We start from the raw sequence: 27,062 nt of genomic DNA on the forward strand, positions 1-27,062 counted from the left end.
GTTAGTTTTAGTTAGTTTGTAGAGTGAGTTTGCTAGTTTTAGTTTAGTTTTTATTTTTTGAAAATGCTTAGTTTTAGTTTAGTTTTTATTCATTTTAGTGTTAGTTTTAGTTTTATCGTAATGGGTATGTGCCTTTATTTCCTTTGGTTTCTCCATCTCAGCCCCAATAAGGTTATTAACTCTTACAGTTCTGGGTGTTTTGAATTTTGGTTCTAGTCTGGAAATCCCAGTCTCAGTAAACATATTTACCTGCATGTTCACTAACAGAATCCTCTTTCTAATAGAGACACTGAATTATGTATGAAAAAAGTTGACCAAAACATAAACTAAGGACATTTTCACTATAATTTTAGTTCGTTTTAGTTAGTTTTGTAACCACACAATATAGTGGGGCGGATTAGCTGAACAATCGTTCACTTTGTGATAAAAGCATGAAATTTGGTAGATGTGTTGGTGAATATGTTTCAAACAAATCTGGATATTGGGCCACCTCAAAAGCACCCCCTAGTGGCCGTGGCAGGCATTTGTTATACGAATAAATCAATGATGAATAAAAACTGCCCTTTTAACAATACCAACTGGTGATGAATTGTATATTGTTGGAAAGCCTGATTAGTCACCTTTACAACGAGGTACAGCTTGTAAGGATCGTGCATTCATGGAATGAGCAACGGGGCTAAACGTGTGGGTAGCACCCCCCAAAAATGTGCATCCCCTGTGGGGCGGATTAGCAGAACAATCGTTCATTTTGTGATAAAAGCATCAAATATGGTACACTCATTGCTGAATACATGTTTAATGAATCTGGATATTGGGCCATCGCAAAAAAAAATTCTGATGGCTGTGGCGGCCATTAACATATTCACCAATTCACCAATTATCGTTTTTTTAAAAAACTCTTTCAATTAACGAAAATGTTTTTTCAATTTTAGTTTTCGTTATTTTGTTAGTTTTCGTTAACTATAATAACCTTGATAATCAGTCACAGATAGCATCAAACTGCAAAAAATGTTTTTTTTGTCGCCAGATATACTTGACAGCCAAAATATACCTCAATGGCCAGCCCAGGTAGTCTATGTGGATAACTGTAAATACAAGTTGGATTTAGCGCTGTGACGCTGTTGGCACAGGCTTGTTGACATAGGCTGCTTTTTAATTTGTCTTAATGACAAATGTCAGTTCAGCAGGTTGACATAAAATCAAACCTGACCTGACCTGAAAAAACCGTAAATCGACCCAACTCTAGTTCCTAATCCTAAAGGAGATGTAGATATTGACATGTTGGTTTTTATCTTTGGCTGCACCTTGACAGCCAGTGACCCATGTCTACTGTCAGGTTCCTCCACATTAAGCCTAGTTCTCTGCTTATTTATTCATTTATTTTGTCATGTTTAGTGTGGTTTTAATGGATATGTTTTAGAATTATATTTTGCGGTTTAATGCAATAAAACCTTTTCAATGCTTTTACAAATTCCTGTCCGTCTATAGTAAAAACAGTCTTTTAGAATTCAGACAGCAGTTAACTTTTACCCAAGGAAATGCTTTGAATACTACTTTGGATTTATTTTTGATTTGATAAAATGGAAAATGCTGAAATCAATGCAGCAACATTCTTGAGACTTTTGATGCTGGCATGACCTTTTTCATTTTCAGCAGCATGAATCCTACAAAAAATGAATAAACAAACTTGTTTTGAAGTGGCGTGCAAATAAGAATTGGGAAAGTAAGATTAAATTGAATGAGTAAGAACTGTATTTTGAAGAAGGAAATGAATCAGAACATGACTCACAACATCTTTCAGTTCAGATGACTTCTTTTTTTGCAAAGGGTCTTCCATTGCTCTTTGTACACAGGCTGTATTTTTCGTATTACTTCTTTTTCTTTTGGATTGCTTCATTTTTCTTCATATTTCAATATTTTCAAACCAATACCAGCCAAGGTGCCCTAGTGATCAGCAATAAGATGTGTCAACATTTCTCATTTCCTGTCGATAACCTCACACACACAGCTATCATCAGCCTATAGGCTCCATGAGCCACCGGGATCAATCTGCATCAATCTATATACAGATTATTTTGTTGGTGGCCACTCTACTAGCCCCACACTTTGACCTCTGTATCATGATGGTTCAGTATGAATACACCAACAGATGCAGCCCTGATATTATACCAGCCACTTGTTTTTTGTCACTGACTTGTGTGAATATTATATATACTATTCTGTGTTTTTTTCTATTGTTTTTATTTATGGTACCTCAGTATTTTATTCTATTGTATTTTATTGTACTTGAATACTAATCTATCTATCTATCTATCTATCTATCTATCTATCTATCTATCTATCTATCTATCTATCTATCTATCTATCTATCTATCTATCTATCTATCTATCTATCTATCTATCTATCTATCTATCTATCTTTCTTTACCAACATGGAGAGTAGGCAAATTATATACATACAGTCATGGAAAAAAATTATTAGACTATTGTTTTCTTCAATTTCTTGCTCATTTTAATACCTAGTTAGGGCTGGGCGATACATCGATATAAAAGATTTATCGATATATATTTTTAAATGTGATATGGAATTAGACCATATCGCATATATTGATATAGTTTTTAAAAATATCTTTCTTTCTATCTAAATGCTGCCCTTACTAGGGTTTGTCATATTTCGTTATTTTGTAATGTTCGTTATTCTATTCTCATATTAATATATTTATTTTGGAAAAAGATTGGCCTATTTTATTTCATAGGCTATTTTTATTTAAGATTTTTATTTATTTATTTAAATGTGCACTTTATGGAGCTTTGATTTGAAAAGGTACTCCTGTTGTTATACAATATTAATGTTCACTTAAATAAACAGTTGCAATAAAACTACTTGTGACACGTCATATTTGACTTTGACTTTGACTGGACATTTGCTCTCACTTTGCCATAAAAATATTGGGATATATATCGTATATTGATATTCAGCCTAAATATATCAGGATATGACTTTTAGTCCATATCACCCAGCCCTATACCTGGTACAACTAAAGGTACATTTGTTTGGTCAAATATAATGATAACAACAAAAATAGCTCATAAGAGTTTAATTTAATGCTGATATCGAGACATTTCCATGGTTTTCTCGATAATGATTTTGGTTATTATCAAGAAAACCATATTTTTTTCCATGACTGTAGGTGCAAACCTTGGCATATTGCAAGCACTTCTCTTTAATATAGTGACTCAGTGGTTTGAAAACTAAGCACTGTGGGCAGTAAATCTCAGTGTTCACTATCTCTAAGTGCTCTCATCAGACCCTGAGAGTAAAGACACAGATTCTACTATAGATTTAACTGTTGCTGAAGGCTTTTTGCCAATCAGACTAATCACTGTTAGCTGCAATGTGTTGCATGGCTTGTCCTTATCTGTTTACACTCAATCAATTACAACACCAGGGAGACATTTTAGTACTTTATTGTTAAATCTCTTTTATTAATGACCTTTTTGGACATTTTGCTGATAACAGGAACACAGATGCACCCTCTCACAATTTGGGCACATTGAAATATCTCTTGATACAAAGGCAAGACAGAAATGAGCTCGACAACTTTTAAAAGCATAAACACAACTGCAACTTTTTTTCCCCCCCTCCATTGATTTAATACTCTCCACATTTTATAAAAACAATAAAAAAGACTATATATACTCAGTGACCAGAGAAATGGAACCTCTGTACCTGAAGAAGACCTTTCATTTGTGTTATATAACATGAAGGGATTATGTTGTCAAAGGTGTGGTTATTATGGTCTGCAGAGTGGGAGGCAGCCCTTGGTGGGTGAATGTGGGAGACATCGGGCTTTCAGCTGGAGGACACTGGGTCCTTTATTACCTGGAGGTCGAAACCTTCACGCCAGGTTCATGGAAACAATAGGAATCTTATATGATGGGCCTTCAGAAAACACTTTCACACAACAGTATTCACTGATGTCTGACGTCAAGCCTTGGTCTCAACCTGTGAAGCAGCTGAACAGTACATGTGATAAAAGAGATCACACCTCTTTCTTTACGTCCTGTCTTGGTACAAGAACACAAGGTTTTCTTTTTCTGGTCACTGAGTGCTTTTAGAACACAGCAAGGCAGAAGGCGAGCATCCAGCGTTTAGGCTAGGTAGACCGAGAAGAAGGCAGAGAAGAGAAGAACTCAAAAAATAAAAGGATTGTGTCAGAAATTGGTCACAATTACAGGCTCTATTATAGCTTGTTGGTAACTTTATAAGAGCATCTGACATACAGTAATTCTGGTTTCGAAAGTCAGTTGTTGGTCTGCAATTTCCATTTTATACTTTTATGTAGGATCGATTGAGTAGAGTTTCAGCAACTGTCACTGCACAACTGGACACCATTACAGCCGTATTGTTCTGTCACTGTTCCCTGGAGATAAATGACATCTTTTCTCATACACAAAATAAAAAAATACAACAACGGTATGAGTTATATGATGGAGCAGCACAGATTTTGAAATATAAAACAGCTTTAAAAGAAGGAAAACACCATGCCAGGATGAATTCAGCTCACAGATCAACAACCATCGTTATCACAGCAAAAGAACAAAAATGGTTTAATGTTAAAGCCAGTTGTCACTATGATTCATTGCAGAGTTGTAAAAACCAATAGGCAATGGGCAATACTAACTGCTGTGCAGTATTTGGCCAGTCTTACAAGCTTTTAAAAGCATGAATCTGAAAGTCCAAAAACGACTTCCAGGATCATATTTCATTGTCTCACAAATACATAAACAACATTAAGGCAGAACAAATGTTGTCAAGCAGTTAGGTTGCTATGTGCACAACATTAAACTTATCAAAAATGTTACCAGGGAATAGTTTTTTTATACTAGATTTCATATTCAGTTTATTATCTCTAGCAGGCAGTTATAATATTACAGTTGATGTAAGCAAATGTTGACTCCAGGCCAGCTTTGTATTCCACAGTGTGTCAGAGATTTGGGGCAAAATCTGTTATTTTATTATGGGGGTTTGCTTTAACCAGAGGCACATCATTTTAATCTTCTAGTAATTAAATTCTCAATCCTCTTCATATATGGTAAATTACATCAGATAATGTGCAAATAAAATATTCATTACACCACTAGTGCTGCAAAGCAGAGGCATTCACAAGCCTTTGTTCATCCTCAGAACCTTGCAGTTATATTTTCTGCAGACAATCACAGAGGTAATTAATGTGATGAATAGCCCTTCACAATTAAATGGGACACAATTTACTTCCTCACTTTCTATAAAAACCTACTATCTCGCTTCCTGTAAAAACAGCAACCAGCCTTTGTAGTCCCGACAAATAAATTTGTTATTTAACATTATTTAAGAACGTGTAGGTGCAGACACAAAAACCACACATGCTATAGTACACAAGATACATGCAGACTATACAAAGATACCAAGAGTCTTTACGTCCCCAAAAAAAGTTCACAGTAATTAGCCCACACTTGTTAAAAGAAACAAAAAATATAACAATTGAAGCAGAGAGAGAAGTTTTTCACCACAGGCACCAAAAAGTACAAATTCATTACATTCAATACTGGAGCGTCACACTTAACATGTTGTTTCTGCCAAATGTCTCACAAGCAATGTTTCCAATGCCATCAAGAATAAAGAGGTGTTATTGTATCTACCCATGACTTCCTTGAAGGATAAATCAATGCAAATGACAGCTTAAAACCCAGAAAAAAACATAAACCCCTTTAGAAAATGAACTAAAAATTTGCACTTTTGCAAAATTGCTTTTTTTTTGGTTTTTACCATTTAGTAGGAAATGGTGAATTAGAAGCTGGAGTTGTGTGTAAAACTGGTTATTGAATCCCAATACTAAATAAATATGGACTGATGCGTCCTGTAGTATTAATGAAGTATCAAAAAGTGTTTAATGAGTATTGAAACTTGTTATCAAATGGTTGGTCTGATGTGGGTTCGTCTTGGGCTTGTTTCTTTTAAGTTTAATCAGTTTTGGTCCAATCTAAATCAGGAAATTTAACAACGCGTTTGTAGGCAAACTCAGTTGATTTTGACAGTTTTGAAATGTGTTACATTTTCCAGGTTTTGTGATAGTTGCAGATGTGGATATACTACTATGTAGATGGGTAGGTTACTGAGGAAGAGGTGGGTATTCTCTTCCAATGGCTTTCTGACTGATAGGTGGGCAAACTATAAACTGCAAGAAAAGAAGCAGTAAATACCCCTTATAACTGTGCATACCTTCTATTACACCAATGCATTTCACCAAATATGGTATTATAAAAGGTATTCTTTTGTTACGAGTACCAAAACTATTGTATTGGCATTGATTTCCAACAACGTCCAGCCAAAGCTGTGAGGCTGAAAGTTGAAAAAACCTCCATGACCTCCTGCTGTTTTGATGCTGTGCCTCATTTGTAAATTTTGGTCTGCAACAATTATTCGATTAATCTAACAATAATCGATTATTAGATTAATCGTCAACTATTTTGATAATTGAATAATTGGTTTGAGCAGGGTTTTTTTAAAGACAAAAGTCCAAATTCTCTGATTTCAGCTTCTTCAATGTGAATATTTCTGGTTTCTTTGTTCCTTTATGACAATAAACTGAAGATCTCTTTGGTTTGTGGACAAAACAAGAGATTTGAGGACGTCATCTTGTGGTTTGGGAAACACTGATTGATATTTTTCAACATTTTATTGAACAAACAACTAATCAATTAATCGTTTAAATAATCGACAGATTAATCGATAATGAAAATAATCGCTAGTTGCAGCCATATTGGATTTCTGATTGGTGGTCCCATTTTTGGAGCCTTGTTCTGAGCTGCTATATACCCAGCTTTCTTGAGCTTTACTTTACTATGAAGCTAAATCCAACTACATTCAATGGACTCAAAAGCATTCAAATTGAATTAAACCTTATCACACCCTGACTATGCCCGGTGGCTGACAATGCTTTGTGTCATACATAACAGCAGTCAGATGCACTCAGCGTGCTCAGAAGCCTATAGGAATTACATCTAATTATAAACCGGATGTATAAACAAGGTTTCCAGATGGTCAGTCCGCCAGATAATAGCAGGAATGTATGGCAGAAAATGGCAATCACCCAAGTTGAGCAGCACTATTCAATGAGGAGATGTGAGCTTGCTCTTCAAAATAGGGGTCAAATCTGGGTCAAGGGGCCTCGCTGCTGAATGTGTTAACACATCACAAAGCCATACCCAATAGGGAGACATAAAGCCTTTTCAGAGGAGAGGTTGAGGTCACACCACGGCAGAATGAGTCATGAGCACACAGAACAAGGGTGCGACTACAGTATGGAGACTAACAGGTGTTAGAAAACTCTTAGCAGCCATGTCTGGTGCCATCTTGGAGGTCCTCAGAAAGAAGAAATGGTTGCTTTTATTGTGATTTTTAATTCACAGATTAAAAAAAAAAGCATTGAGACTAGAGAGCAGACCGATATATATCGGGCCGATATTTGCGTTTTTTACTTGTATCGGCATCGGCCGATACGTGCGGTCAATTAGCCCATTTCCCACCGATTATGTGGGAACAATGCTAAACTTTAACCCTTATGCCGTCCTCAAACTTACTACCCTCTGGTGACCCTCATGGCCAAAAATGGCCACACACACTAAAACTGCTATAAAATCACCATACATCAATATTTTTTTCAGATTTTTTTTCATAAATCTCTTAAACAACTTCCGACTTGTTCAAAACTACCAAACACCCAGTCATTTAAAGAATTTTAACCCTTTATATGCCAGTTTATATCTTTGAAGTTTTCCAAAATTTCTTCCAAATATATAAACTGGCATATAAAGGGTTACAATTCTGAAAATGATTTAATGTTTGGTTCCTGCAAAAATTCATGCCTCAAGCTGAAACACAGCCAAAATGATCAACAAATGAAAAAAAAAAGAAAAAGGAAAATGTACAAAAATGCCAGAGGAAGGCACAAGGGTTAAACAGGAGTTTTGCTACATATCTGTGAACAAATATACGGGTATGGTCTATTGTCAGACTAGAGAGCAGACCGATCTATATTGGCCGATATTTGCGTTTTTTACTTGTATCGGCATCGGCCGATACGTGCGGTCAGTTAGCCCATTTCACTGAGCCAACAGCAGGCAAGGCTTGGTGCAACATCTGCCATTCTCTGGTGAGCTGTTGCTGATACCGGAAAAAAGAAAAACACATCAAATATGTGGATCATCTGAGGCGCCACCACCTCCAGGCCTAGAACAACATACACATTGTTTGCTGTTGTAGGCTGTTAATATGTTTTGTTTGTTTTGTTAATAAATGTTTCTTTTTTTTTGTTTAAATTGAAACTTGTGTGACATTTTTTATCGTGTCATTTCTATAATGTAAATGGAGGGACAAAAGGCAATATCGGCTTCAAGAATCGACCCAAAAAAATCGGTAGTATCGGTTAAGACTGATGTCAAAATAATCGGTATCGGCCTTAAAAAACCCGTATCGGTCGACCACTAATTGAGACCAACTTCTACGTCTTAAAATGTATAACCTGACTCGTGACTGATGGGTCTCATATGACAGTATTTGACCTCAGCAAGTCTCATGTCTCACTAAGTGACACATAGGTTAAAGTGTCTGACGCCTGCAGCCGTTTGGAAAAAGCCTCCCTAAGTTGTTTTTGACATACTCGGTGTAGAATGTACAGGAGGATGATGTTAGTGGACAACTTGTCAGGATAAAGGGTGTCTGCGTATGTTTTTTCTTTCACCGGTAGCAGCACTAGTAGTGATCTCAGCAACTCAAATAAAATCTGCTGTTAAAGCACTGCACAGTTCAGTTGATCCGACTCTACTTCACTTCTAACCTTTCAAGCCTCACACAAAGCAGACTAACAGCCAGTGTACACAGCATCCGGCTGCTCCATCACAGCTGCAGCTTCTCAATGTACTGGCTAAAGATACATTTCAGTCTTTTCTGGCTTCACACATGCACAGTACAGTTTGTTTTTTGTGTTTGTAGTAGCACAATTTGGAAAAAAAAAATAGAATTGCAATTTTGACTATAGCAGTTGTGATGTGATTCACAATGTTGAGGGTAATTAACATAGTGTGATTGTTTTAATCAAGATTCTTTTCATAGTTTTATAGAATACAGTTTGTATGCTGGGATGTCTCTGCAGCACCCTGATACTTCATTCAGAATTGAATTTGACACTTTTTTTGTTTTAACAGCAATTTGGATATTGCCTGGTTCCATAAACTTTTGATGTATTGTGCAGCCCAGAGAGGTCCTGGACCTCTGTTTGGTCCCTTCCTGCTCTCTGTGATCACATATATTGTGTTATATTGCAACTGGATTTACTATATAGTTGTTCTCATTTACATTACTTTTTCCGTTGATGGATAATGGAACAAGTACGACATTTCACAACTAATCACAATGTTGAGCAGCAGTCAGTACAAAGCTGCTGAGCTGCAGATAAAAACATTATTTTCTAATCACAAAAAATTAACCAAATTATGTAAATGAGAGCAGCTGTGCTGCGAGACCAGCTTTATTGACATTTAAAATAAGTGATCACAGAAAATTACAGAAGTCGTACTCAAGTACAGCCCAAAAGCATCAACTTAATGAGCTGCTGACAATTTAAAAAGCAGAAATTAACAGCAGACGTTGCACTTTGGAAATGTCTCCCGTGGACATTGAAATGGAGCGTAGCTCAACATGCAATGCAGCCTTATACTGTGTACATTTGGCTTAAACTTTGCAATAGAGGAAACTGATTTGTTCCCACCGTTTATGTGGGAACATTGCTAAACTTTGACCCTTATGCCTCCCTCAAATGTACTACCCTCTGGTGACCCTCATGGCCAGAAACGGCCACACACACTAAAACTGCTATAAAATCACCATACATCAATATTTTTTTCAGATTTTTTTTTCATAAATCTCTTAAACAACTTCAGACTTGTTCAGAACTACCAAACACTCAATCATTTAAAGAGTTTTAACTCTTTATATGCCAGTTTATATCTTTGAAGTTTTCCAAAATTTCTTCCAAATATATAAACTGGCATATAAAGGGTTAAAATTCTGAAAATGATTTAATGTTTGGTTCCTGCAAAAAGTCATGCCTCAAGCTGAAACACAGCCAAAATGATCAACAAATGAAAAAAAAAAAAAGACGAGGAAAATGTACAAAAATGCCAGAGGAAGGCACAAGGGTTAAAAAGGAGTTTTGCGAGATATCTGTGAACAAATATACGGGTATGGTCTATTGTCAGTATTCAGAAAAGGCTGCATTGTTTTGCAGGCTCAGTAGTATAAATCAATCTGTCACTTTGTGTCAGTAAAATGTGCATCATTATCGCACTGCTACCGTCAACACACATTTCCGATTTTCCATCTGCCTTGGCACTGATTTACGACTCGGTAAACTAGTGAACTCAAAACTGATATTAAATCAGCTGAAGCACACAAAGTGTCTGTCACATATCTGGCCAGGCTCCACCACAACTTAAGATGAAATTAAACCTTCTGAGGCCATTTCCTCCTCAGGTTTAAGCTATAAAAACATCTTGTTGCTTCTTCTCGTACCTTTATATCTGAATGTTGAAATGCATTTTTTCATCTGCTCATGCACGATGTTTATATGCACAACAAGTCACAACAAGTTGCAGAGAGTTTGGCCCAAACTGCCAGTTAGACGAGCTACTAGGACCTCCAGTATGGCCACCTGAGATTGCACAATTTCTCTTGTAGCTTTTTGTAATCATTATAATTATTGTATTTTATTAATGCATGGTTTAAGAAATTAGCAGATGCTGTTACTGATTATTCAATGTTTTTTTATACAGTTTTTACATATTTCCTATACAAGTTTTAAAAATGGGCCCCTCCAAGAATTGAACAGACACCACCAACAGAGATTTAAATTTAGTAAAACGCCTTTGAACCAAAGCTTGTTTAGTACACTACCCCTGCAAGAAGTTTCCTAAAAGTTCACTCAGACAGATTCACATTATCACTTGTAACCTAAGCTTTAGACACAGTAAAATATACTTACAGTAGACAATTCATGTTTCGGCCCACTGTTCCCAGTTACTGCACAAGACGGTTCATAGAGAGATAAAAAATAAACGGCAAAACACTTTGTTATCTGAGATTTACATGGCACATTCTTAACAGGCTCTTGAGATATTCATGAATAAATAATATTCAATTCAGCATCATTACACCTTTTTATGTACATGTTTACAGAGCAGAATTCAGAATAAAAGCCTGGATAGAAATGGGACTCGTAAGTAGATGACTCACATACAATCATAATCAGAGTCTGCACAAAAAGGGATTTCAAGCCTGGGCGGCTGTGGCTCAGTTGGTAGAGCGGGTTGCCCACCGACCGGAGGGTTGGTGGTTCGAGCCCTGACCATGGCAGCCTACACGTCTTCAGCAAGATACTGAACCCCAAATTGCTCCCGATGCTGCGTTCATCGGTGTGAGAGTGAATTCCCAATGGTGGCAGGTGGGACCGTTTAAGGTAGCCTCTGCCACCAGTATGAATGTGTGTGTGAACGGGTAAATGAGTGCAGTCTGTAGTGTGAAGCGCTTTGAGTGGTTGCAAAGCGACTAGAAAAGTGATATATAAGTGCAGATCCATTTACCATTTAAAGAAATAGCTGTTGGAGTGAGCAGACCTCTGTCAAGGCTGGTTGTGCATTAATGTGCTCCTCTGATGACCCCATTTCCAGTCATAATCAAATTTTTTGTTGTTGCATTTTGTTATTTATTCTCAGAGTACAAAATGGTTTTGAGTATGCTTATCAACGAAGAGCAAAGAAAGAAAAATCAATTGAGCCATTGATTGTCCTGCTGGCAAACAGAAAAAAACACAGCAAAATCATAACCTGCTTGGCAGATAAAATAATAAAAGTTGTTGGTGTTAATATGTGTATCATCTGCATAATTGGCCCTTTCCATTTGTGTGTCAATTCAGTCAGGTTTCCAGCTTAATAAAAGTCTATTCTGTCATAAAATAAAACCATAATTTAAACGGTATAAAGTATTTCAACTGGCTGAGAAAAAACTAACTGTATTTCAAGTAACAGCTTTATAATGAAAGGTTCAAGTGTTTTAACACCAACACATCCTTAGCACATTAATTGTTAGAACTTCGTTTAATTACCATACGCAAAGAAATCCAATGACAAGACCATCAGCAGCTCCTAGCAGCCTGTATACTGCATCTTACATTTTCAGAAAACCAAACACACTTCGTCAGAAGAAGTGTAAATATGTGGCTTTTATTTCCAGAAACACCAGCAGCAACTGGTGTGTGAGCTGCCAATGGTCTCCAGCATTTCAGTAATTATACCAATGCATGATTAACTCATTAAATCAGTATAATCCGGTTTAGCCATTGGCATGCTGTGAAAGCATCAGGTGCTGTAGTTGAATGCTAATGAGTAACAGTTGTTAAAATGGCAAGATGTTCAAATTTACTTGCCAGATGCCACTTTGTTCCATAATATGGACCGGAAGCCACAGGGACAAGTTTCAACTTTTAGAAAGACTGAAAAAATAAAACCCACAGAGAAACCTTGGCTCTTGTGACATTTTATCACAAGTTTACTGTGTAAAGAATGAAATTAAACTTTCTGAATAGGCAATGTATTTTCATTAATTGGTCTATGAATTATTAAAAAAGTTTGTATTCGATTCATATGATATTCATTTAAATATTTGCACTGGAGTCTCTGTAATGGAAGTAATCCCCCTCCAGGAATTAATAAGAATTAAGTACTTCTGATCTGATCTAATCCTTTGAAATGTGACTTTTACACATTGCTGACTCATGACTGCAACTCATTGTTAAGATGCAATAACAGCTTTCGTAGGCTACATCACAAACAAAGTTTGTATTAAAACCTGTTGATTCTCTAAGGTTCCCTTTGGTTTAGGAACCAAAACCAATTCCTTAAGGTTAGGAATAAAAACAGGGTTAGGCTTAGAAAACACTCCTCCTGGGCATAACTTCCAGTGTATTACTCATTCGGAAGAAATCATCAGGCGGCCTGAAATATGAGTCTGAGGGCGTTTTCACACCTGAAAGTCTGAACCAAGGTCCTTGTTCTGTTACATTGTATACATTTGGTCCTGTTGGTCACAATCCTGCCAGTTATGGCAAAGTCTTTTCCTGTACCGTAATTAGAGAGCGGAAGAAGAAAAAAGCTTCCTGTCATTGATACAAAGGTCCGAACTATAAAAAAAGTTGTTTTCACACTGCAAAAGGTTCAGACCTTGTTTGGTTTGGTCCGGACCGAGACCACCTCTTTTGGTCGGACCAAACTTTGGTCCTTTGGTGTTTTCACACCTGGAATTTAGGTTTGGATCAAACTAAAGTCCAGACCAAGGTTATAATAGTTTTGGATTTTTCATTAGTTTTAGTTTTAATTTCGTTGTGAATTTTGTTTTCAAATTCAGTTAGTTTTAGTTAGTTTTTAGAGTGAGTTTGCTAGTTTTAGTTTAGTTTTTATTTTTTGAAAATGCTTAGTTTTAGTTTAGTTTTTATTAGTTTTAGTGTTAGTTTTAGTTTTTTTGTAATGGGGTATGTGCCTTCATTTCCTTTGGTTTCTCCATCTCAGCCCCAATAAGGTTATTAACTCTTACAGTTCGGGGTGTTTTGTATTTTGGTTGGAGTGTAGACATCCCAGTCTCAGTAAACATATTTACCATGTGTTCCTGCATGTTGAAATAGAAAAACTGAATTATATATGAAAAAAAGTTGACAGTTTTCGTTATTTTGTTAGTTTTCGTTAACTATAATAACCTTGGTCCAGACCAAACGACATAGGTGAGAAAACGCCCTGACTCACCAGATGTAGCCTGTTCAGCACCTCCTTCAGACCCTGACCCTGAGCTGAGTTCTGCCAAATACGGTTGTGATTGGTTTTATTCTGGACACTGACTTCAAGTTTACTAAACAGATAAGCTCGACAGTCAAAACTAGCTTCTTCCAGCTACAACTACTGTCAAAAGTAAAGGTTTATCTCCCCACTAATGATTTTGAGCGAGTCATCCACACATTCATCACATCACGCCTCGACTACTGTAACTCTATTTATTGGTCTTGACCAGTCAGACCAGTCAGACCAGTCAGACCAGTCAGACCAGTCAGACCAGTCAGTGTGCCGGGTGATTCTCATGAACATGGTGCAGCTCACGGCAATAATCCAAGAGCATTGAATACATATTTTCTTTGACCCTTTATAACATATACAATCTAAAGTCACTGTTTAATATGGAAATATAATCTATTTTAAACATTTTAAGGTATTTTTAACATTTTTAGAGACACTGTGAGCAACAAAATTCATTACGGTAACACATTTTTAAATAAAAAAAACAATATTTATTTTCTTTGTCAAGCACTTAATATGCTCAAGGGTGGCTGGTATCACCAACATGTATTTTATTTAAATATACACATATTTTAATGCAAACAATTCTATCATTACCGTAACATATAACCATTTTTTATCATCAATAAATTATATTTGTTAAATCATACATTTTTAAACAAATGTATATATATTTTTATAAAGTTTATTAAATATTTATTGTATATAAGTGTGGGGAAACATGACATTTTTATCTGGACGCATTACAGTAATGAATTTGTGAATCAAAAATATGTTTAAAAATATAGAAAATATTATTTTAACACAAAACAATGAATTGTGCCTCATTATGGATATATTGTTCATTCATATAAAAGTGAAATATATTTAGTTTAATAAAGTATGTCCTTATAATCTTCACTTCTCAGCCTTATACTGTGTACATTTGGCTTAAACTTTGCAATAGAGGAAACTGATTTATTCCCACTGCTCATGTAGGAACCAAAGTTATAATAGTTTTGGATTATTCATTAGTTTTAGTTTTAATTTCATTGTGATTTTTTGTTTTCAAATCCATTTTGTTTTAATTAGTTTTTAGAGTGAGTTTGCTAGTTTTAGTTTAGTTTTTAGTTTTTGTAAATGCTTCGTTTTAGTTTAGTTTTTATTAGTTTTAGTTTTTTGTAATGGGGTATTTGTTGGGTACCAGATTCAAAAAAGTCACAATAAATGTTTCCTTTATTTCCTTTGTCTGATCCATCTCAGCCCCAATAAGTTTATTAAATCATAAAACCAGATAGATGAATCAATGATGATGATCAACCAAAAAGGTTTACGTATGAAAAAAGTTGACAAAGATGAAAACGAAGGACATTTTCACTTTAATTGTAGTTTGTTTTGTAACCCTGTTGAGCACTTTAAAACATTATTAAAAACCTATTCTCATTTTTTACTTTTTTTACTCTTTTATTTTCTTCTTTAACTCTAACTCTGTTTTTAGATTGAGTTGTTATTACTATTTTATTGTTTTACTGTTTTTAGTATTTTATTTTCATTGTTTTTTATTTATAACTATATTTTATGTGTGATTTTTTATTGTATTTCAATAACTTTACAGCACTTTGGTCAACTGTTTTTAATTGTGCTCTATAAATAAACTTTGACTTGACTTGACTTTAAAGAAATACAAGCGTGAATGATGATGGCTGCAGCTATATAAGCAATATTAGAACCTTGGAAAAACAACAAGCCATTTAAAACCGAGTGTCTATTCAAGGGTTGATTTTAATTATTGAGTTAAAAAAACATGGTTGAGATTTAAGTGGGCTCGTTCTCTGGAGTGTGTCAGACGTGCTGCTGTCACAATGATCAACAAGGACAAACGCCTTCAGCTGTTGCTAAAGTTCACCATCCCTCTGTGGAGTTCTGAATTTTAAATACAGTTATGTAAAAAGCCATTGTGCTGTATGAGCGACGTCACAGATCCCTGAACTTCAGCTTGTGTAGATGTGAAGAATTAGATGTTGGAGCCCTTTGACAAATATAATGTTGTTTAAAAGCTTGTAGAGCAGCTTCACAGGCCAGAGGTTCTCCTCTCCAAGTGCTTCGACTCTCAATATGAATAAATGATACACAAATGCAGGATAGTCGTCATCTAATGTGCCACCTACAATGTCTTTAAATTTTAATATTTTTCTTCCGAGTGACTTTACTTCTGAATCTGCTCTGCAAACATCGCGGTACATTGTGTTCGATGCACCTTTATACATTTATACATACATGTTTTATAAGGTCTGTCATGGAGCAGGACCAACCTGGTCTCACAGAAATCCGTGAAATAGCCACGGATTCGCTCAAATTTCCGTGAAACTGACAGGGATTTCGCTACAATGCAAGTTAATGACAGTCATATCCCGTGGCTATTGGTTTGTTCCAAGTCACGTGACTTTCAAGGTCCCAGCGGTCAGAAAAAAAAAACATGGCGGACAGTTCTCTCATTTTTAGTGAAAAATCAATATTTTGACTTAGTTTCTGCATAAAAATGGATTTTGATCACATTTGTAGCGAGAAATATATGTTTTATTTTCTAAATATTCACTCAGTGAATGTACATAATCACTTTGTATGTTGGAATAGCCACGGGATATGACTATGTCATTAACTTGCATTGTAGCGAAATCCGTGTCAGTTTCACGGAAATTTGAGCGAATCCGTGGCTATTTCACGGATTTTGAGTTAAGCGAAATCCGTGGGTATTTCACGGATTTCTGTGAGACCATGTTGGCAGGACAGAAGCTTGTTATCAATGCAGCATCAACTCATCCTCCATCATGTTCTGTTTCCCCTTTTGTTGATAACTACAGTTGCAACAGCACAACCTGCTTCCATTTCAAACATGGCACAATATGTGCAACATACATTGTGTGGCTAAAAGGTGATAAGGAAAGGTTAACTAATTAACCAAGAGTTCTCTTTTTGAAATTGGTAATTTTAGACATATATTTATTTCAGGAGCAACACTGTGAGGTAGCTTGCTGCAGGATAGTCGGAGAAATAAATGACTGCTTTGTATGTCTTATTTTTCATTTGCTTTTCTTTTTTTATTTAATCAAATTGCCTTAGACAGATTGCCTCTAAACCTCAGCTTGAAAAAAAACAGCCTTGCTGCCGTTTATTTTCACTCAGCGGAGGAATTGCATTTGAAAGATAATGGGAAGTTTGTTGGAAAACCTTTGCTTATCACCTTGAAGAATGTCTGTCTCCTCAAATTGACACTGCAGTCACACCCCCGCTGCTGCAGGATGCCTTCTCCAGGTCCTCCATAACCAAGTCCTGCTCAGTGACATGGTTGACACGCCTGGAAGTGTTCTTATCGAGGCTGTTGAGAGAAATGGGCTCCAGGGACGTTTGTGCCTGATTAGCTGGGAGCACAGAGTTCCCCTGCAGCCTGTGCGAGTAGGTTTTCCTCCGCTGCCCGTCCGCCGTGCACAGGCTGAACTTGAACACGGCTTGAAATCCTCTGCGGAAATTCTCATTGAAGAAACCGTAGATGATGGGGTTGACGCTGCTGTTGAAGAAGGCCAGCCAGTGGGCGAAGGGGTAAATGTAAATGTTGATGATTCTGTACTGCTGCTCCGTCAGGCTGGCGTAGTCGCTCAGCATCATGAGGGTCCACAGAGGCAGCCAGGACAGGATGAAGAGCAGCGCCACTATTAGGAGCATTTTAATCACCCGTTGCTTTTTCTTTGACACCGTGTGGCGGTTGTCGTGGCCCGGCTTTCCTCCCGTCGGAACCGCCGTCTTAAAAAGCGTAATGCCGATCCGGGCGTACATGATGACGATGAGGGAAAGCGGAGCAAGGTAGATATTAGCAAAGAGGACGGTGGTGTAAATCTTCCTCATCTCCTGGTTGGGCCAGTTCTCCCTGCACCAATAAAAGGGACTGGTTTTGTTATCGTAGCCCAGTAAGACCCGGATGGATTGCTCCTTGGTCACTTGTAGCATCACCCCAGAGGGACACATAATGGAAATGGCCAGAACCCAGATAATGACTATTATCAAGGTGGCCGTGGATATGGTCAGCTTTTGCTTGAATGGGTAGACGATGCATCTGAATCTGTGAGGGAAAAAAAAAAAAAAAGACGGATCAGGAAGATGCTTGCGTATAACCTGATTTATAAAAATATGTTTTCCACAAAAGGCTGAGTGACAGCACAGAACATTCACTTAAATGTCACCACATTGTATTGTTACTGGACTTTATAAAGGGACAAATCCAGGCTCTAGTCACATGGGGGGCTGATTGGTTGATGCCTTTATTTCTTTGTGCGAATGCTCAGAAAACAACATTATATAATAATGTTACTTGTTCGCAACGTGACATCCAGTTGTGTGTGTGCCAAACAGTAAAAACAATAAAAAATGTATTGACGTGATTATTAATTGCATGAAAACAAAACTTCCCCGGCGTGTAAAGACCTTTAGAATTTCATAACCCGTATGACTGCTGCTTTCTCTCTTTGGTGAATTTATGTTCAGTGTTCAATAAATAACACTCATGTCACTTTTTGTACTGAATTCTGTTTTTCTTGCCGTGTGCTGTAATTTGTCAAACAGACCCATTTCAAAACAATAGGGGCATAATTAACACAACTCCCCTTATTACTGTCATTGTGATCCACGACTGTACCGGCTCTTTTACCTAAAGGAACATAATATCCACTTCAAACTCGGCACAAAGGTTGTCTTGGTGTTTTTCAGCAGACCACAGAGGAACACTAACTGTTGATAATTAGCTCTTGGAACATCTTGTCCTGTGTCATTTTTCTTTCAACTGCACCGCTTTCTGAGCACAAATGTTTTTAAAAACCCTAAATGGGTTAAGAGAGATGTATAGCTAACACAGTGGTAACTTATTATTTTTCATTTTATTTTATTTTTTTATTCGTATTTTTATCTCTTATTTTTTATTTATTTTGTTGTATTCCTTGTCTGCGTGCTGTGCTGTTTGTTTGTTTTTCCCTTTTTCTGTGTTTTGTTGTGTAAGTGCTTTTTGTGGGGAAAAAATTAAATAAATATAAAAAAAAAAAGACCCTAAATGGGTGATTCTCATGAACATGGTACAGCTCATAGCAAAACTCCAAGATTATTGAATACATATTTTCTTTGACCCTTTATAACATACAATCTAAAGTCACTGTTTAATATGAATTTATAATAAATTTTTTAAAATGTAAGGTATTTTCTGACATTTTTAGAGACACTGTGAGCAAAATTCATTACCGTAACACATTTTTAAATTAAAAAAACAGCGAAAGGGTTTTGTTTTTTTCTTTGGCATGCACTTAAATGTGCTCAAGGGTAGCTGGTATCACCAAAATGTATTTTTATTAAAATATACAATTTTTTAATGCAAACAATTCTATCATTACCGTAACATTTAACCATTTTTTCTCATCAATTTTCTTTATACATTTCTAAAAACCATTATATTTGATTATATTTTGTTAAATTATACATTTTTAAACAAAAGTATATTTATTTTTATAAAGTTTATTAAATAATGTATATAAGTGTGGGGAAACCCATGACATTTTTATCTGGACACATTACAGTAATGAATTTGTGAATCAAAAATATATTCAAAAATATTATTTTAGTACAAAACAATGAATTGTGCCTCATTATGGTTATATTGTTCATTCATATAAAAGTGAAATATATTTAGTTTAATAAAGTATCTCCTTATTTATCTTCACAGACAGAACTTGGACTGCCTTCATGACAATCATACAAATATTCTTTTAAAGTACCACAGATGTCGACTGTACATTTAGATATTGATGAATTAGCAGATACAGGTTTCTCTCTGTATATTTCCATTGTTATGAACAACAGCAGTGTGTTCATGCAGGTTGTGACAGTCCAGCAGCACTTTGTCTGAGTTTGGCAACCTCAAAATGAAGTGAGAGTGTCGGGTGACCTCTCCTCCTTTTATATCCTTTATCCCTTTTATCCTTTATATCCATGAGTGTGGAACTGCATTAGTGACCTTTTGGCCGATCTTTTTTGAAAGGCCATTGCCAGCTTTTACTTTTTCTTTTCTTTTTTTTTTGTGGAAGACTTAATTCTACATGTTGGGCGGGTGGCCCCCAATGAAAATTTTGAAAAACAATGTTTTTCAATTAAAGGAATTAGGGGTGTCCCATATCGTATCGTTCATGATAATATCTGTATATTTTTTTTAGGGTTAAAAAAATGCATATCATGATATTGGCAACGTTCCTACTTTTTGATATAGTGGTTAAAGTTGTTATAATCACAAAAAGCTACTTACTACCTGTCGCTAGATACATGCAGCTTTCAAAATAAGAGCATGGTGTGTTAAGAGAATCCACCACAGAATTTACAAGAAGACTGTCAAAATAAGATGCCTTAAATAAAAAACATACCCCCCGGAACCCTTAAATGGTTATTTTTATTATCTTCTCATACTCAAGAGTCAAGAGTAATTTTTTTTGTATTTGGCAACTGTTGAGATTTGCACTTCAAACTACATTTTAGATTTTTAATTATTTATACAGACTAAAAGAAAAATCATGTTTTCTATATATTTTTAAATATTTCCTAATATCGTCAAGAATATCGTTATCGCAAAAATAGCCTTCAATATGGTGATATTCTTTTAGGGCAATATCGCCCAGCCTTAAAAGGAATATGCAATGTCACTTCATTTTAGACCAGCATTATTACCATATGAGTGTACAGAAAGTTGGAAAGCTAGAGCTCAATAAACAACACAGAATAATCCAAAAACTTGAGAAAGAAGTCCACTGGGGACCAACTACAACCTCCAGATCTGGGAAAAGTCATTTAATTATTTGATTTAACATTAACCCATTTAAGCCTGGAAAGCATTACCGCATTTCTACCATTAAAGCCGGGAAAGCGGATACGTTGTTTTGTAGTATTTGTAGTTTTTTCCACCTATTTTCGGTGTCTTGGCCAATGAAATGCATCAGAATACATGTGGAAGTGCCGCAAAAAAAAGACACAAAATGACTAAAAAAGACACAAAATGACCAAAAAGAAACACAAAAGGACACAAAATTATTTTAAAAAAAAACACAAAATGACAAAAAGACACAAAATGACCAAAAGAAGACACAAAAAGACTAAAAAAGGACACAAAATGACTAAAAAAAGACACAAAAAGACAAAAAAAAAGACACAAAATTACTAAAAAAAAGACACAAAATTACTAAAAAAAAGACACAAAATGACTAGAAAAAAAGACACAAAATGACAAAAAAAGACACAAAAAGACACAAAAAGAGAATACATGTGGGAGTGTCGCAATGCATCATGGGACTTTTCCAGAACTGAAATCATGGAGGAAGACGACTATAGCGGAGGGAGCTCAGATATAACAGCTATAAGCTCTCAAATACTTTTTGAATTTCATTTCTATCTGCTACAGAGGCTGAAAAATCTATTATTTAGTAGGAAGAGTTGACACTTCTGTTGAATTTTACAGAAAAACTTCAGGTTTTAGGGGCTTATTTTAAAATCGCCCAGAGGTTTTACAGGCATTTTTTCCAGGCGTTTTAGGCCTAAATGGGTTAATTGGGCTTAGGTGGTGCCAAAATCAGCTTGGATGCTGAGCCTAAGCCTTATAATAGAAGGAAAACCTTGACTGCTGAAGCCTTAACCCTATAAAGCCAAGTGTATCATATTTGATACACACGTTTTTGAGACCTCTAAATCATCAGTGTGACTTTGTTTTTTTCTTGAAAAACCTGATGTATACATGTGTTGAAGAAAAAATTATATAAACACCAGATGTAGCCCAAATAATTTGCAGGTTCCACTGGTGGATCCATCATTGCGGCATGAAAACTTCATATCAGCAGATGTATGATGTTGTGTTATTTTGAAAAAAAATATTTTGTATGTTTGAGAAAAATTTTGAAAGGAAAGTCAAAGTTTAATTGGTTAAAAATATTTTAAGGTTGCACGAAAAAGACCTGGTGTATCAAATATGATGCAAATTAGAATTCATACATGCAAATTGATATTGATTTTTTTGTTTTTGTTTTTTTGGTTAGCAGGTTCAATAAACATAAATAGAATTTTCTGGCAATTGTTTCATGGTTCAGGCTTTATAGGGTTAAAAAGGGTTCTGCCATTTGCCATTTTAACCACTATCCTAGACATCTTAATATTGACTTACTCTACCATGTCAGTGTAGGTAAATATGGGTCTGACAGTTCTAATGCTAATTTCAGGGTAACCTAGTAATCTACGTACAAAAGCGTCCCCAAATCTGCAGAAAGTGTAATTATGGAGGACGTTACTGTGAAGAATGCAGCTGTCTGATGTACACAAACAAGCTGAGACACTGAGGGGAATTAAAGACCTGATTTCAATCCGGATTTGTCGCTTTTCTGGCAACAGATCAGTTCAGAACAATCCAGGGGGATGGATGGATGGAAAATAATGACACTGAGACAATAGTGGTAACTATCATGTTGAGCTGGAGGCGGATCGACTGGAGCTCTCACTGAGAGAGAAGCTGGTGATTGTTGGTTTGAGAGCTCATGCAGGCAGAGACGCCCAGAAGATCGATTTCTCAATTACTTTAGTTGGTGTTAGCGTTGATGTTTAGAAATGGAGGAAATGGAGAGGTTTCAATTCAGCTTAATTGTATTGAGATAGCTCAAAATCACAATGTGTTTCAGAGGGCTTTTAGAGTCTGCACAGCATACGGTGTGACCTTTTGGATAAGGGGGAAAACCTTTTTAATGGGGAAAACTGAGCAGGGATCCACCTTTTAGGATGGACAAACATGCATACACTGTAAAAAAAAGAAAAGTTTTTACGATAAAAAACGGCAGCTGTGGTTGCCAGAATTTTACGGTGCAACTTTTTGTAATATTACAGTAAAATTATATTAGCATTGTTGATTTCACATTTAAGATTGCCATTATATTCCATATTTTACTGTATAAATAAAAAGTTTTTCCATCAAAAGAAGCGCTGTTCTGCCATATAATTGACCAGAAAATACTTTATAAATGCCGCATAAATTAGAGATTTTACCATTAAATGTTACAGTATATTTTTGTATATGGTGTTTAGAACAGTAAGAAAAAGTATTTTTACAAAAAATAAATGCAAAAATTACAGTGGTGGCTATTATATATATTACAGTATATTGCCAGTGTATTTTACAGTGGTTTCCTTGTTACTGAAACTGAATCTGAAAGTCTTTTACTGTCATGGTTTAGCAGTTTTTCCACCGTAAAAACTGCAGACATTTTTTACAGTGTAAGATATGTGTACAGAACAGATTAACATAATAAAATAACAATACATAGAATACAGAATGTGAGAGGAGAGAGTTTCCGGCAGAAGGAGGGGAAGGATTTAGAGGATTACTATGAGATGCAGGGTTCCCACGGTCATGGAGAACCTTATAGTGTTTGACCCTCTACTAGAGTTTGTCATTTTAGGTTATTTTGTAATGTCTGTTATTCTTTTCTCATATTTTTTTTCTTTTTTCAGAAAAAGATTGGCTTATTTTACTTAATAGGCATTTTTTTTAATTTAAATGTGCATTTTATGGAGCTTTGATTTAAAAAAAAAAAAAAGGTACTCCTGTTAAACGGTATTTATGTTCACTAAAGTAAACGGTTTCAATAAAACTACTTGTGACATGTCATATATGGCTTTGACTTTGACTGAACATTTGCTTTGTAATACAAATATCGGGATATATATCGTATGTCGATATTCAGCCTAAATATATCGGGATATGACTTTTGGCAGTATGACATCAATACGTCACATTAGAATGGATGCAGTAGTAAAGATCTAGTCACATTAGAATAGATGCAGTAGTAAAGATCTAGTCACATTAGAATAGATGCAGTAGTAAAGATCTAGTCACATTAGAATGGATGCATTAGTAAAGATCTAGTCACATTAGAATGGATGCATTAGTAAAGATCTAGTCACATTAGAATAGATGCAGTAGTAAAGATCTAGTCACATTAGAATGGATGCAGTAGTAAAGATCTAGTCACATTAGAATGGATGCAGTAGTAAAGATCTAGTCACATTAGAATGGATGCAGTAGTAAAGATCTAGTCACATTAGAATGGATGCAGTAGTAAAGATCTAGTCACATTAGAATGGATGCAGTAGTTAAGATCTAGTCACATTAGAATGGATGCATTAGTAAAGATCTAGTCACATTAGAATAGATGCAGTAGTAAAGATCTAGTCACATTAGAATAGATGCATTAGTAAAGATCTAGTCACATTAGAATGGATGCATTAGTAAAGATCTAGTCACATTAGAATAGATGCAGTAGTGAAGATCTAGTCACATTAGAATAGATGCAGTAGTAAAGATCTAGTCACATTAGAATAGATGCATTAGTTAAGATCTAGTCATCTCTTATCTTCTCGTTCATTCAGGTCTGATTCTGGTCACGTGGCTGATAGATATGTGAGGTGACAGAGTGACGTCACTGCGTGTCTGGTGTGTGAGGACCAGGCAACGCTTAAAAAATAAGCGCTGTTATAACTCCAGTAGATGTGTATATCCCACTGTGAGATTCTGCAGCCACCAATGGCTTATAAAGTGATTAAGCAAGATTAAAGGCCAGCTGGTGTCATCTCTACATGAGCAGAAATTAGGCAATTCAGCTTAATTGTTCAAAAGAGGACAAGTACCAGATAAAGATGAAAACACTGTACAAGCTTTCTCATTTGTCTTCATAATTGGTGGGAAATGAGAAGGGGCCAAGGATCAACTGACTTAATTTTGTTTTTGAAGATTTCTTTACATTGGGATATTGGCCATTTCCCCTGTTTTTTCATGAATTATTGAAGTGTAAAAGATGTGTATTTTGATGCAGACTGTCTGTCTGTGAGTCGATGTAGATCAAAAAACATAACTTGTGTTGAGTTGAGCTGGGAGGTTCACTTATGACACTGGGAACACACATCAGTGGTGAAATATTCTGAACTCAAGGCTCACTTACCTCAAAAAACATGGGGGAAATATCTATTATTTGGTCCATAATTAATTCTGTGTACAAACACATAAAGCCATGTTTTGTACTTCAGCAAATGTTCCTAAAATGCAGCTTGTGTCTGGTCTTTTTTGAAGGCAAAGTTTAGAAAACTGCAGATAATTATGACACCAAACTGCCACGTCCACTTTCCCAAGAAGTAATGTAAGGAAGCATTTAGAATTCAACACCGCAGGTGAAAAATATGTGATAAACAAAAAGGCTATTTGTTTGGATGATTTAGTGTGGCAGCCAAATCATATTCTGTTTTGTCCTGGAGCTTTTGCCCATATCTTCCACTCGCAGAAGGTTACGAAGTACAAAAAGCTCCAGGCGAAAGGCAGTCAATGAACCTTGAGTTTAGTATATTTTTATCACATAAATAGGATTTTGCAGGTTTGTTTGTGTTTATTTTCCTTTGCACACAAAGCATTTTTTTTGTGATGCAAGTGGAGTGTGAAAGGTGCTGGGTAATACATATTGGTGGTTGACGTGACGCTCAATTTTTGTGTTCCCAGTGACAAATATTACAAAAATTTGATAATATTTCAATAAAATTAATGTTTTAATATGCAGTTCATTCTTCTACATCTAATCCATCTGCAAACAATGAATATCGTTCTTCAACTATGCAAATATTCTGTTTTGAACATGACATTTGTCCACCGGTGCAACTGTCCTAGGTAGCATTACTTATCTTAAAACAACTGTAATTTAGTGAAAAATGAATCTAAATACATTAAAATACTTGAATGCATGTCATACGAGTGTTTACTTAATGAATCTAGAGGATATAAGTGTTAAGGTCCCTATGTAGAGTTATTATGACACATTACATTTTGTCTGCAAAACTGGTGTCCTCCTGGAGCAACGCCATTATGTAGATATAAAACAGGCATTAATGTGACCACCCCATTACTGAGAGGGGTCCTTCCAGAATCAGGAAGGACAGAAGACATCTCTGGACACAAGATCAGTTCTGTCTCAATATTTTCATAATATTACTATTTCCGTGCAGTGTTGGAACTGGTCGTCTTAAGGTAGTCCTTTGGTACAACGCAGTTTAAGTATTAATGAATGAATATGAATATTTTTATCAATTTACATTGATTGATCATTGAAAATAATGTAAATTGATAAAAAATATTCATAACTAATATGCCTTGGGCTTATCTATCTTATCTGTCCAACATTCTCTGAATTAAATAATGACATTCTTTATTTTGTTGCACCGGTGGACACATTTTAGGACTACCACACCAAAAAGTTAATAATATGCTAAATATATGAAGAATTAGAAATGGACACATTCAGTTTTGAATTATTCACATATAAGGGAATATAATTGTATGTCATTTGACATATATTTTTGAATTATTCTTTTTTTCACTTTTGAATTTGAGTTCACGTCAACCACCCATATACAGTGTGTAGAAGCAGCAGTAGTGAAACACAGCCAGCGTACCTGTCAACAGCAATAGCCACCAGAGTGAAGACGGATGCTGACACGGAGATCCCTTGAACCATGCCGCTCATTTTGCAGACCAGGCTTCCAAAAGGCCATCCTGTTGGCAGGAGACATGCATTCAGCTGATTTACTGCTAAAACAACACGTTACAACAGAACAGCAGTTCACGTCTGAATCCAGCCCGCCTTGAACAGATTCACAGCCACAAACACATGAGAGGAGTGGAGCTGAAGCGATGGCTCCGACATCTTAACTGTCTTTCTTGATGGGGAGTAATCTCTATTTTAGTGTCGCTGCTGGCGGTTAGCAGCAGAGATGCTGACAGTGTCGGTGTCTTACTGTGTCTGACTCAAAATATTCAGACTGTCATCCTCTGAAACGCAGCGTAGTCTTCACTATCACTGGTCCCTTTCCTTATACCTTATTCACTATTCACTATATCAGTAGTTCTCAAACTAACCCCCAATTTAACATGCATGTTGTCTCACTGAACAGAGTCTCATGCGCACTGTTCAAATCATACAAACTCAGTTGATACGACGAATTTTGGACAAATAATGAAGCAGACAACAACTAGAACATCTCTCTGTCTGTGCATT

General features: G+C 35.9%; 1 protein-coding gene and 1 long non-coding RNA gene across 2 annotated transcripts in view; one reads left to right on the forward strand and one right to left on the reverse strand.

Moving 5' to 3' along the window:
• LOC131975463 (uncharacterized) overlaps positions 1 to 27,062 on the forward strand; it is a 65,416-nt gene that overhangs the window by 20,294 nt on the left and 18,060 nt on the right. The gene's annotated exons all lie outside the window — the stretch shown is intronic.
• Positions 14,171 to 27,062, reverse strand: part of npffr2a (neuropeptide FF receptor 2a) — a 46,912-nt gene continuing 34,020 nt past the window's right edge. Inside the window, exons 3-4 of the mRNA XM_059338157.1 lie at positions 26,461 to 26,560; positions 14,171 to 18,028 (exon numbers count right to left, since the gene is read on the reverse strand). Of these exons, the coding sequence (XP_059194140.1) occupies positions 17,176 to 18,028; positions 26,461 to 26,560 (953 nt within the window). The 3' untranslated portion in view covers positions 14,171 to 17,175. The remainder of the gene's footprint in view (positions 18,029 to 26,460; positions 26,561 to 27,062) is intronic.

Source organism: Centropristis striata, chromosome 7 (assembly GCF_030273125.1).
Source record: "Centropristis striata isolate RG_2023a ecotype Rhode Island chromosome 7, C.striata_1.0, whole genome shotgun sequence".
NCBI lineage: Eukaryota > Metazoa > Chordata > Actinopteri > Perciformes > Serranidae > Centropristis > Centropristis striata.